At 42.8% G+C, this 13,069-nt stretch overlaps 1 protein-coding gene across 1 annotated transcript; it reads right to left on the reverse strand.

Moving 5' to 3' along the window:
* Nucleotides 1–5,508: 5,508 nt before the first annotated feature.
* LOC108933636 (G0/G1 switch protein 2-like) lies at nt 5,509–6,596 on the reverse strand. The gene is made up of 2 exons (XM_018750812.2): nt 6,542–6,596; nt 5,509–6,177 (listed from the first exon to the last, which is right to left on the reverse strand). The coding sequence occupies exon 2, from the start codon at nt 6,174–6,176 to the stop codon at nt 5,847–5,849; it is 330 nt and encodes a 109-aa protein (XP_018606328.1). The 5' UTR covers nt 6,177; nt 6,542–6,596; the 3' UTR covers nt 5,509–5,846.
* Between the last annotated feature and the right edge of the window lie 6,473 nt (nt 6,597–13,069).

The raw sequence follows: 13,069 nt of genomic DNA on the forward strand, positions 1-13,069 counted from the left end.
GTGTCAGAAGCATTTGCCCCCTTTCCACTTTTCTCTGTTTTTTTCTGATTTTTGACAATAAATTTCATCATACCTTTTAGTCAGTTCTCGCAGTATATAAATGGAGCCAGAGAAAGAGTAAGCAACACCAGCACCGTTTTTATTTAATTTTCTTGCTGTGCGAGATAATGAAATGTAATCGTAGATGTGAAAAAAGTAATTGTCCCCTGACTGGAATCACCTCAGTGAAGGGTGTAGTCAGAGTCAGCTGTTATATAATTATATAGTTATATAATATAATTAGGCCTGATATGGGCTAGGCCTGTCCAATACAAAATTCAACTATTAAACCAACACCTGGAAAAAGCCAAGTTGGTGAAACAGATATTGATAGAGGCACATCGTAGCACACTCAGGGTACATTTCTTAAGATTTCATGAGAAACGGGCAAAAAGTCTGACCATATTTAATACAAAAAACCTTGCAAAAATACAGAAAACTGGAAAGAGGGCCCGGTAAATGCAAAGCCCCAGCCAGCTCAAAACGGAAAAGCTTGCATGAATGAGAAAGTTGCTTAAAGTCGAATACTGAAAATGTCCAGATGCACATAAAGATTCCCTTTGACTCCAGGACCCAGTTGCTCGGACTTGTCCTGTACCAGTTCAAATAATTCACTTTGCAAAGCGCTCTTTTCAACACAGCGACGCCGAACGCTGGACAGCAGAGTACAGTTATAATGAGATAGAAATACAACATGATCAGATACGCTGCCTACTGCAGCACACAGCTCTTGTAGCAAATGTAAATCCTCACAGTAAAAACTGTCCCAGGAGACAACTGGGCAGTGGGGCACAGGAAAAATTATATTAGGTGCTAAGTTGGTTAAGGAACTGCCTGAAGCTGTAACCAAAAGGTTAATGCACATTCAACATGGGACCACATTAAAATCCCTTATTTATGGAAATGTCAGCTTTGCAAAAAGTAACCGTTTCACTAGAAGTTGCCCTTAAGCACAGTGGATCCCGCTCTGTGTTTTACTGTGTTTTACTGACAATACGTCAAATACTTTCTTCAGAATGGAACTCAAAATCTCTGCCTGCGCTCTGATCGATACTGAAGAGGGTTGCTACAAACCGCAAACAGCAAAAACTGTACAGCAATTCCATGTATTACGATAAGACTAAGAAAATGTGTCAATGGTCGCAGCTAGCCAGTTACCAAAAAAATAGCTATTTTTATTTATGCCATAGTTTTGAAAATTTCAGCTCAAAGTGCTACAGCTGTGCAGACGAAAGACAGACATGACCAGTTGCCGTAGACCAGGGATAAAGGAAATTAATTCAACATTCTGTTGACTATAAATAGCATGTATGTTGCATTTATAACTACAAAACCGAAATATAACGGTTCACAGATGATGATTCACACAGGCCTAATTTGTAGTCTGGTGGAGTCGTGTTTTGTTAAAAGCTGAAAGGCTTGAAATATAACCTCAGTTTCTTCATAAATTATTTCTAAAATGTAATCTGATCTTCATATGAGTCAATGAAAAAAAAGATTAAACAAATAACACGGAGAAAACCGTATAGTGTCACGCCCGAACTAAAAATTGTTTAAATATTCAAGGTCAAAGATGGAAAAAGTCTGCAATGGACCGACGTCCCAACCAGGACATATCCCTCCAAGCCCGGTGCCCTGTGATTCCGGAAGAGGCTGCGGACCTCCGCGACCCTGAAAAGGACAAGCGGTCAACAAAAGTGAGTGAGTGTGTCAGTCAGTGACTCAGTGAGGATGGAAGAAGTATGTGAACCTCTAGGAGAAAATACTAGCAATTTCATACTAAGTGTGATACCTATCCAAAGATATGCACTGAATAAAGAGTACTGTACATTAGAGCAACCAAACAGAGCTGCAATTCAAGAGCAAAGCTGTAGGGGGCAGTGTAGCCCTTTCAGAGCACCTTACAAGTACAGTATGGAAAGATTATGTTCTCATAGTTCTCACTCATGCTCAGCTTCATGTGCAGGATTCTACTAGGACACATGTCATTTGGCCAATACACCCTGATATAGGAGACCCTGAATTAAAAGAAATAATGAAACGTGAATGAAAATGGGAAAATACTAAAAAAAAATAGTCCAGTATTACAGGGAACTGTATGATACTATAATATTGTATGAAATTATGATAACTAGAATCAAGTACCTTAAGTGAGTTTGTTTCTATTTATATGATCTTCTGATTATTTAAAACATTCTGGATAAAAATGTAGCTTTTGTGGGCTCAGAAATGTAGCTTAAATTAATGGGAAATTACCAGATGTACCGCAATTCTGGTTCAGGAGAAGTTCTCAGGACTCCATTCCTAAACTAAAGATTTATGACTGCCTTTGCAAAACTATGTAAAAAATTACTGAGAAGAAAATGAATTTAAAACGAAAATTAAAAAGTAAATATTAAAATGTCAGCTGCACTATCACTGCCTGTGAACAAATAATTCACTCTGTCATCACGGTACAGGGAATAGACGGCAATAAGTAAGACGTGAAGAGGGGCATGGTGGTGCAGCAGGTAGTACTGTCACTTCACAGCAGATGGGTTATTCAGGTGTAGGTTTGAATTCTGTTTAGAGATTGCTTGTTTGCCCCGTGGGGGGGTGTGGTGGCGCAGTGGGTTGGACCACAGTCCTGCTCTCCAGTGGGTCTGGGGTTCAAGTCCCGCTTGGGGTGCCTTGTGATGGGCTGGCGTCCCGTCCTGGGTGTGTCCCCTCCCCTTCCGGCCTTACGCCCTGTGTTACCGGGTAGGCTCCGGTTCCCCGTGACCCCGTATGGGACAGGCGGTTCTGAAAATGTGTGTGTGTGTGTTTGCCCCGTGTCTGCTTGGGTTTCCTCTGGGTGCTTCAGTTTCCTCCCACAGCCAAAGATGTTTTAGGTGAGACGGACACTCTAAATTCAAGTAATGTGAATGTGTGTGGAGGGTGGTATGGTGGCATGGTGGTTTGGCGGGTTCAGCCGATATCCCCTGGGTGGTGGGTCTAGGGTTTGAGCCCTGCTTTGGGTGCCTTGTAATGGACTGGTGTGCCATCCTGGGTGTGTGGGTGCAACCTACTGTTGCTCCCTTTTCGCCCTGTGTTGCTGGGTACGGCTCTGTCTCGTTGCAACCCTGCTTGGGACAAGCGGTTGTTGACAATGGACGAGCAAGTGTATGTGTGTGTGGCTACCCTGTAATGAACTAGCATCCTATCTGGGATGAACAATTCCTTGCCTTTCCCCCAGTGACCCCAGGATAGGCACTGGATCACCTTGACCCTGATCTGGACAAGCAGTTAATGAAAGTGAATAATTGTGAAGTAAGATGTGGAACAAAGAGAAGGAACATGCAAGAAGGTCTTACTAGGGTATACAATGTTATTCTTTTGTTCTGGATGACATTCAACAAAGACTGTAAGTGAGAAAAAAATCAGAATTACACATACACCGTCTGAACCATTTGTCCCATACAGGGTCGTGGGGAGCCGGAGCCTAACCCAGCAACACAGGACGCAAGGCTGGAGGGGGAGGGGACACACCCAGGACGGGATGCCAGTCCATCACAAGGCACCCCAAGCTGGACTCGAACCCCAGACCCACCGGAGAGCAGGACCCAGTTCAACCCACTGCGTCACCGCACCCCCCTTAAGAAATAACATTTTGTATAAAAACGCATTCGATAGCTGCCTTCTTCCATGCATGGTTTTTATTGCATTCTGTTCTTTTGAAAAATCTTTATGTGTATGTGAATTTACAAACATTGCAATTAATTTGTCTCAGGATCATGCTGTACACACAACACCTGGAAATAAATAAAGGGTAATGAACCCACGCAAACTAGTTAGCCTCCTACGTATAGATTTTATACACATAGGAAACATAAAAAACTATACACTGCACCGAGATTTTTTCTGTGTGTAATAGTGCTGTCATTCTCCAGAGTCCAGATTAATTGTTGTCAATGACTCTTCAAAATTAGTTTTTACATATATAAAAATTGTATTTTTGTTTCATTTTTCTAATAAAAACAACTGTTGGGTAATCCGAGTGTGTAAAATATTTTAGTTGGAATTAATTCCATGGTGTGATACTTTACAGACTAAGAAAATGTACAAACTCTGTTTTTTCTTTTTTTCTTTTTCCAGAAAGACTTTTCATTTACAGTGCTTGAAAGTATGCAACCCCTATAGGGAGGGCCATTATTGTTATATAAAATATTAAAATAAACTAAAAATAAAATCTTAAATCCTATGAAAAAATAATAATGATTTACACACCTGATTCTTATTACCGACTTGGCTTAACCAATGCAATTAGTGGTTCACTTATTTTTCCACCTGCACCACTCTGTTTTTTTCTATTACACACATGATTTCTTATAAAGAAACGTACAGAATTAGCCATTACACACGTATCATGTCAGATTAGAAAAACTGCTTCTCATTAAATAACTATTTCATGGTAAAACTAAGGGACACAACAGATTCACATACTATAAAGCAGCATTGTTTCAGCATTTAATATTTCTAGTGCTCTCTGCGACTGCAGTGTCAAAGTCAAAACTATAATGTTTGATTCTGCCAGGTAAAAAGATTCGTAATTACCCAAATTATGACTTTCATATTAATGATCGCAAGGATTCACCACGCTGTTTAAACAAAGCCACTGGTGCCAAAAAAAGGTTTTTAATTAATTATTCTTCATTAATTTACAAATTAATGCTAGAATGCATTAATCACTATTAAACATTATCTATACAATATGATACATAAAATATAAACTATACGTATGTATTACTGCTATATTGTGCAATATAGTATAGAAAATTTGGCTTCTTGTATATTCAAGTCTACTTGAAACCTTTTTCGGCTGAAGAAATTAGAGTGCCAAATAATTGACAGGCTCCTAATACAGTCAGTTATACGAATTACAATTTTTCAAGTAGCAGACTTTTACAAACATTTTTGACAAGGAGCTAGAGTTCCAATTTGTATCGCGTGCCAGTGTTACCTGATGCATGGACAGATAGAAATCACGAGCGGCAAGCACAGCCTTGCGTTTTTCAAGAGAGTGGGGAAGCAAAGAGAAAATTTCATGTATTCATGTAGCAGATGCTTTTCTCCAAAGCGACGTACAGCTCAGAATAAACAAAACTGAATTTCACCAACAGAGAGATACAGACACGTGATTGTCGAAGTACAGTCAGTTGGTCCCATACCATTTGTCCCATTTTTCCAGTGCCCACACAAGCAGCTGCATGTAGAATTGATGACAAGCCCCTGGCTCACAACATGTCATATCACCTTACATACTTTTTTGAGTAACTAACCAGTCCCTATTAATTTTGTAAGGCAGGGAGCAAATGTACTACATTAATTCCATTCTGTGCTCTTTGCTTCCAATGCGACTACAAAGCTTAAGTGGTAAATGAAAGGAAGGGAATAAATGTTATGTCTAATAACAGATCTGGTTCCCTGTGGAAACATACAGACAAGACAGAATTACTTGTGTACATGAGTATATTAGTGTAGGAGCTGGGAGAAAGAGTGCAAGTTCAGTTTAAACAAAATGTTAATTGATTGGACTGTTTGGAAGAAATAGAGAAAGAGCAGTGAAAAAAAAAGACAATGCAGCTGATCACCAGTGGTACAGCAGTAAATTCCGGCTCTCTTTAAACTGTGTTTTTTATGAATGGACCAGAGCTCAGTGTCATCGCTTGTTTCCACCCTCAATCATACAAAGTGCACCTTAAACATCTTGGACTAAGAGTCCACCGCAGGCATATAAACGACTCTCATAAACAGGAGGCAATGTGCAATGATGACTTTTGGTGCTGTTTCTAGGAGGCATGTAGCCTGTTGGCTGAATTTCTCCTTCCATTCCCCACTTGCATGTCCAGCTTCTTAGGTTCAGTCGTCAAGGCCTCAGTCTCCTCCAGGTTCTGCCCCTGCTCTTTTGCTGCACTCTTCTCACGCAGCGCCAGCCGGCTCAGTTCTTCATCCAGCGGCTCATCAAAGGAGAAAGGCTGGCAGATGCTCTCCAGCAAGCCCAGCGCCGTGCCAAGGACAGCCACCGCGGCACCCACAAAGTACACTCTGAACATGCGTCGGTTTGCCCCCTGGCCCAGCATCTCCCTGGCAAACGGGAGGATCTCCTGCACGGTCTCCATTCTGCCAAACATACGACCCATTTAATCATGCACAGCTCCTTGCACTGCAGCTGCACATCATGCCACCCTCTCCTCCACATGCTTATTCCCATAATGCACCTGCCCCCTTCCTGACATGCACAGATTTTTTAATTCAGACAGTACACAAATATTACCCTTTACATTAGATCATCAGAAGCAAGACCCATGCAAATTCGCTTGTTCTCATGCAATACTGGTGAGCGCACACACACACACACAGGCTGAAACAATAATTTCCTAAGAGAGTTAATAGAAAAAGCGAGCATGTGCGCCAGCAGTTAACGCGTCTGCGTGTCAAAATTGCACGACACGGTTATAAAATGGAAAATGAACGCAATACCGACCGCGCAGACCGGTGTGCGGAGCGCCTGCCGCACCGACGGTCGCGTCCCAGCGCTGAGCGGGGCCCGTAGAAGAGCCGCACACGTGTTTAAAGGGACGGGGACACGCCCACCTGTGACGTCAGATGAATGTTCAGGAAAGAAGGCGGCGCGTTCGCGACGGAAAGGGGTCGAAATTTACATTTACATTTATTAACTTCCCTCAGTCCCCCTACTGTTCATTCTAAAATGCCTTTTACCTCTATTTATTTAGCAGACACTTTCCTCCAAAGCGACTTCCGATGGATACTGTGTAGTGTTACCAGCCCGCAAACCTTTATTCACCAAGGTGAGTTACACTGCCAGGATAGAATACTTACACTGAATCACTCGTCCATACATCAGTGAAACACTCACACTCTCACACACTCTCTGTGTCACTTAGACGCTATGGGGAAAGCTGAACAGAATGTCTTTGGATTGTGGGAGGAATCCGGAGCACCCGGTGGAAGTGAAATTGTAAGGAAATTCCGAGATCGCAGAAGCAGACCGGCATAGGGTGATGTTACCCTGCAAGTCGAATTAGACGAACAGTTACAGGGTCACTACAACTGAAAGACAGACTCTCATCAGTGCAATCGCTGTACGTCCTCGTTAAATCATAAACAGGTGTGAAAACATCATAAGCGGGGAAAAAAAACACGTGAAAGAAGAACGTGTACTGAAGGCACTCATTTAAAATGAATATGTCCTGTGTACATTAAAAATAAATGCACACATTGTCTGAACCGTTTGTCCCATACGGGGTCACGGGGAACCGGAGCCTAACCCGGCAACACAGGGCGTGAGGTTGGAGGGGGAGGGGACACACCCAGGACGGGACGCCAGTCCATAGCAAGGCACCACAAGCAGGATTCGAACCCCAGACCCACTGGAGAGCAGGACCCGGCCCAACCCACTGCACCACCGCGCCCCCCCTTAAAAATCATTTAAAATAATCATCATGTATGTATCATTTAAAAATAAATGATGTTATGTAAATGATCTGCATACTGATAAATTATTTTCAATATCGACATAATATCAGTTGTTGACAGCAGAAGATGTAAACGTTTAAAACAATCGTAGCCCACCTTATGATAACTTATCATGTCGCCTTGACCGAAGTATTTATAAAAAAAATACAGCTTAATTTTAAATGTTCCTGATGACTGTACCACCAGCCTGCTGTGTATGTTGGTTTAAAACCAAAATCAAGTGCTGTGGATCCCAGTAGAATGTCCCCTGCTGGACATGTTAATATTAATTCATTGTTTATCCAGTCGCAGTGGGCTGGACCGGGTCCTGCTCTCCGGTGGGTCTGGGGTTCGAGTCCCGCTTGGGGTGCCTTGCTATGGACTGGCGTCCCGTCCTGGGTGTGTCCCCTCCCCCTCCAGCCTTTCACCCTGTATTGCTGGGTTAGGCTCTGGCTCCCTACGACCCCAAATGGGACAAGTGGTTCAGACAGTGTGTGTGTGTGTCTGTTTAGCCAGTGACTATATCAAAAGCGACTTACTCTATTCCCCCCCCCCCATTTAGAGATGTGCAATTCAGGGAAAACACGTTGCTCAAGATTACTTCAGGAAGTGGGGCCGAAGCAGTAACCTTCATGTGCCAAGTCCGTGCTATAGCCTACAGGCCGCTGCGTCGCATGCTGCGCTGTTCTGGTCTCGTCGCCATGACAACGTTGCATCTGAAACGCTGTTCAGGGAGCGTCGGAGGACTTCACAACCCGGTTATAAGACGCTCAGTACTATACAATACACACAATATGCTTAAAAAATACTTGACTTCATGCTTCCGTTAATTTGCCTGCGATTTGAATAGTGTTTATATGATTCGTAAAGTTTTTCTTTGAATTTCTTTAATGTTCATTATTGTACATTGAGGTGTTCTAATTTTATATTTTATAATTTTGATGAAACCTTTAGATGGTTTGTAGCGTTTATACAGAAAGTTTTGATTTTAATGTGTCTTATTTTATGCTGAAGCATTGTTTTCGCAATCTGGTTTTAAAGGAATGTTTAGATGGTGTGTACTGCTTTAGGGGTGCTCTGGTTGGGGTGTTCATTATTTCAAACTGAAATATTTAGCTTGTATTGTTTTGTTTTACTTTGTGGGAACAACTGGAAAAAAACACACGACAGACAAATCCTGGATAAAAGCTGACAGTCCTCTGCGAACTGAATCTGGGGAAGAAGTATGTTTTTCAACAGGTCAATGATCCAAAGAACACATCTTAAAATAAAGAAAACAAAGTGTCTGAATGGCCCACCAGGGGTTCTGACCTTAATTCCGTTGAAAATCTGTGGCAAGACCTCAGACTCATTGTCCATCCACGCCCCCTGAATAAGATTCCCTAAGAAGAAGAGCAATTTTGCAAGGATGAGTGAGCAAACATTGCTCCATTTTTGTGTTCAAAGTTAATATTGTCTGTAATAGCTGCCAGGGGTGGTTTAAGAAGGAATCGAATGAAGTGGGTGAATCTTTTTTACATAGTGATATTTCAGTGTTATTTGTATTACGAAACTGTCTCCTAATATCTTTCATTCTGGGGAGTGTCAAGTGTGAGATTAAAGTGTGACTCCTGAATAAAAGTTCCTTCTCTAAAAACTGAACATTTCTGGCCGTGAGAAAAAGGCTTTATTCCTTCAACGGGCTTTATTCCTTTTCCCCAAGCACTGTGTAGAGGAAAAATGGTATGTCTGGCTGTAGCCTAGGCAACAGGGCCCTCTGCCAAACTGATGGTTCTGCTTGGGAAGGATTCTTTATTAAGAAACCAGCGCCATTTATGCTAGTCTGGGGAGCTCCACTAAAGACAACAGTGGCTTTTTTGAGTCGTTGGACGATGTTGTGTTTAGTTGTGAATGTTAGTGCTAGTGTAGTATTGAGAGTGGTTGCTGTTTAGTTTTTTCTGAATTTTCATTACAGTACTGTGCGTAGGGTGGTATGGTGGCATAGTGGGTAGCACCGGTGCCTTCCGGTGCCTAGGCTGTATGTTCTGGCATGGACTTGAATCCTGCTCAGTCTATGTGTAGTTTGCGTGTTCTCACTGTGTTCGCATGGCTTTCCTCTTGAAAAAATTTCCTCTAAAATGTGACGTCCACATCATATATCTTCTCTCAAATGTGGGACTTTATACTTGATTGTAGGATTTTTTCCATTTCCTCCCCACACTCCAAACGTCCATGTCAAGTGGATTGGTGACTCTAAATTCCCCACTCTGTGTGTGTACGTGTGTGAGACTATCCTGCAATGGACTAGCAACCTGTCCAGGGTATCTTTGCCAGCCACTGCAATTCTGCAGCAGGACAAGCAATAAGAAGTAATGACTGAATACATGGTGAATGTTGTGTTTTACTTCCTTCCACACACACACACTTTCAGAACCACTTGACCCTTACGGGGTCCCAGAGCCTAACCCAGCAACACAGGGCGTAAGGTCAAAGGGGGAAGGGGACACACCCAGGACGGGACACCAGTCCACCACAAGGCACCCCAAGCAGGACTTGAACCCCAGACCCACTGGAGAGCAGGACTGCGGTCCAACCCACTGCGCCACCGCACCCCCTATTGTTTTACTTCCAGTTTTGTTGAAATTTTGTAGGCTTTCTTCATTTTCTTTTATAATATTTAATTTAATAGATGTTTTGATTGTACATTGCTTGTGGTTATTTGGTCATTTTTATGACTATGAGTATGAAATCAAATAAACACTATCATTCCACCCAGTGCTGTTTAAGGCCTGGTTACTGCCTTGGTTACAGACTCCCGTTACACTCTTAGAAGCGGCCGATAGGAATAACAGCAAAATCTGCTTACATTTATTAAAGTTTTTTGTTTACCAGTTTTTATAGTCCCAGACCTGAGTAACATTAAAGGTGTCATCCAGTAGTATAGTGTTTAAAGTTACTGTGTTTGGATCCAAAGGTCACAGGTTCAATCCCCATCTCTGACTATAATACCCTTGCTTAAGGACCACTTAAAAAATAAATATTTTAATTACAGTTGGGTAATATTTTCCTTATTAAAAATTGGTAATTTGTCCATGTTAATGCAAAAATTAATAATGTTTGTCTTGCATCCTAACAATGTGATTCAGGCTTTGGAAGGTTTATTCAGTTCTTTTACCTGGAACAAAAGAATATACTGGCTAGATTTCAACTGCAGGGCTCCTTCGATGTCCCTGGGATAAAATGCTGCATGTCTTATAAAGCTTACAGCACAAAGTTGTCTGGTTACCCATACCTTGTGATCATGTGTAAGTCTCCTTCAACTGTAAGTGACTGATATGAATGTTATGTACTGCATATGTAGTGTGCAAGCAGAGTGAAGGAACAAGACCACACTCATGATGATGCACCTTGTCTGAACTGCTTGTCACATTTGGGGTCCCAGGACCTAACCCAGCAACACAGGGCGGAAGGCTGGAGGGGGAGGGGACACACCCAGGACAGGACGCCAGTCCATCACAAGGCACCCCAAGCAGGACTCGAACCGCAGACCCACCGGAGAGCAGGACCCAGGCCAACCCATTATGCCACCACACCCCCTCCAACAATGCACATGCTAGTTTTTAATCAATACACAGTAACTACCCAGCAGTGGGAGACAAGGAGACAGAGCCAATGACTAATAAAGACCTTGCTGACAGCTTTCGTGCTTTGTGGGGGTTTTGTGATTACTGTCACAAGTTCGTTTCATTTGGTTATTTTTCGTGAGAAGCGCTCGTTTTTTTGATTCAGTCATTTTGTTACGTCTTCCGAAACATTTACCCAGCAGCAAAGGAGACGAGGGATGGCAGCTTCATGTCGAAACTGAGAGGAGAACGACTGCTGTAATGCCTAACGTGAAGTAGATGGGTAGTTATTACTGGGTAGAGGGTGTGAATTAGGCTTATTTTTAACCACTGAAACTGACCTTCAAGAAAAAACCAGCACAAATTTTGCAGGTGATGCCACTATTTTAACCTCAGCAACAGATTGTATCTCATAGCTTTTCCATACATTTTAACCCCACTTTTCTCCAAGTGTCAAATGCTACCATGAAGATTTCCTTGGTGGCTTTAGCGCTGTATGAAGTATGTGAACTCTATATGAAATATAGATTTCATACTCAATATGAAATCTGACAGTTTTTTTCAAAGAAACTCGCAATTACTGACCATTTATATAGCCGGGTGGTTTTTACTGGAGTAACTTAGGGTACCTTGCGCAAGGGCAGTACAGCTGGAGACTAGGATCAAACCTACAACCCTGAGGGCCAAAGTCAGTAGCGCTAACCACTACATTATCAGCTGTCCCTCCTATATCATTATTACCTTTATGTCTTTTATGTGTTTTCCTGTTCAGAATCTCATCACTTAATTATAAATGCACTTGTGTTCTGCCCCCCTTTTGCCATTGTTTCATATCCTGGTGCCTGTATTTTTCCTTATCAGTAATTATACCTCTCAGTCATCTCCAAGGCAACGAAGCTACGGAAATGTGGGCAGAGCATGTCAGCCGTGACTCACTGAGGACACACCTTTTACTGGCAGTTAGTCAGAATGCAACAGGCTGAACAAAGGTAGCCTCAGGGCAGCATTTTTGCGCACAAGTAAAGTCAGGCATCATTTCCTGTGTCAGCAAACGCCATACAAATAACAAACAATACTTGTATAAACATTCTGTACTCACACTTGTCGTAAGTAATCTCTGAACAGTTGTTGATCCCTTGAATACATTTATAATATATATATTATATAAAATAAATATATAATTGTATTTTTGGTGTAAGGGTACGCTGCACGAGTATGTTGTGTCAAAGTGTTTGTGTTTGCTAAGTTCATAGACACATGAGATAAATTGTGTCCGAGCACAGTTTTTGTCTCTGAGGAGGGTGGGGGTGATAAAACCTCATTCCTGCGTCTGTCTGTGGTTCGGCTGCGTGCAGACAAGGGCATGTGCGGACGCAGCAGCAGCCAAGGAGACGCGGAGCAGAGAACGAAAACACGAAACGCACGCCCGGACCCACCCAAAGCAGCCTTCGCACCTGGCGGACGTACCGCAGCTGACACAGGCGCCTTGTTCGCCAGCACGCAGAATTAATACCGGGCCGTTCTCTTCTGAGGTTTTCTCTGTGCTGCGGACGTTCACGTAGCCATATAACACCAGTGCGTGTGAAAGGGTGGGGGGGTCTTCATATGGGGTCACTCACATACGGTGTGGGTCAAGTCTTGCAGGGGTGCTTCGTGGATGGACTTCCATGATAGAACATACTGATGTTGTGAAAGAAGGATGACTATCAGGGCTAGGCAGATCTGATTTATTCTTACTAAAGCTGCATATGGCGAGCCGGAGCCGGAGCCGGAGCCTAACCGGGTAACACAGGGCATAGGGCCAGAGGGGGAGGTGACACACCCAGGATGGGACACCAGTCCATCACAAGGCACCCCAAGCAGGACTCGAACCCCAGACCCACCAGAAAGCAGGCACAGGCCAAACCCGCCGCACCACCATCCTCCCTCTTATT

This window comes from Scleropages formosus, chromosome 16 (genome assembly GCF_900964775.1).
Source record: "Scleropages formosus chromosome 16, fSclFor1.1, whole genome shotgun sequence".
NCBI lineage: Eukaryota > Metazoa > Chordata > Actinopteri > Osteoglossiformes > Osteoglossidae > Scleropages > Scleropages formosus.

What these genes read in the sequence shown, in the direction of transcription:
- LOC108933636 (XM_018750812.2), bottom strand. Translation starts at nt 6,176, where the DNA reads ATGGAGACCGTGCAGGAGATCCTCCCGTTTGCCAGGGAGATGCTGGGC.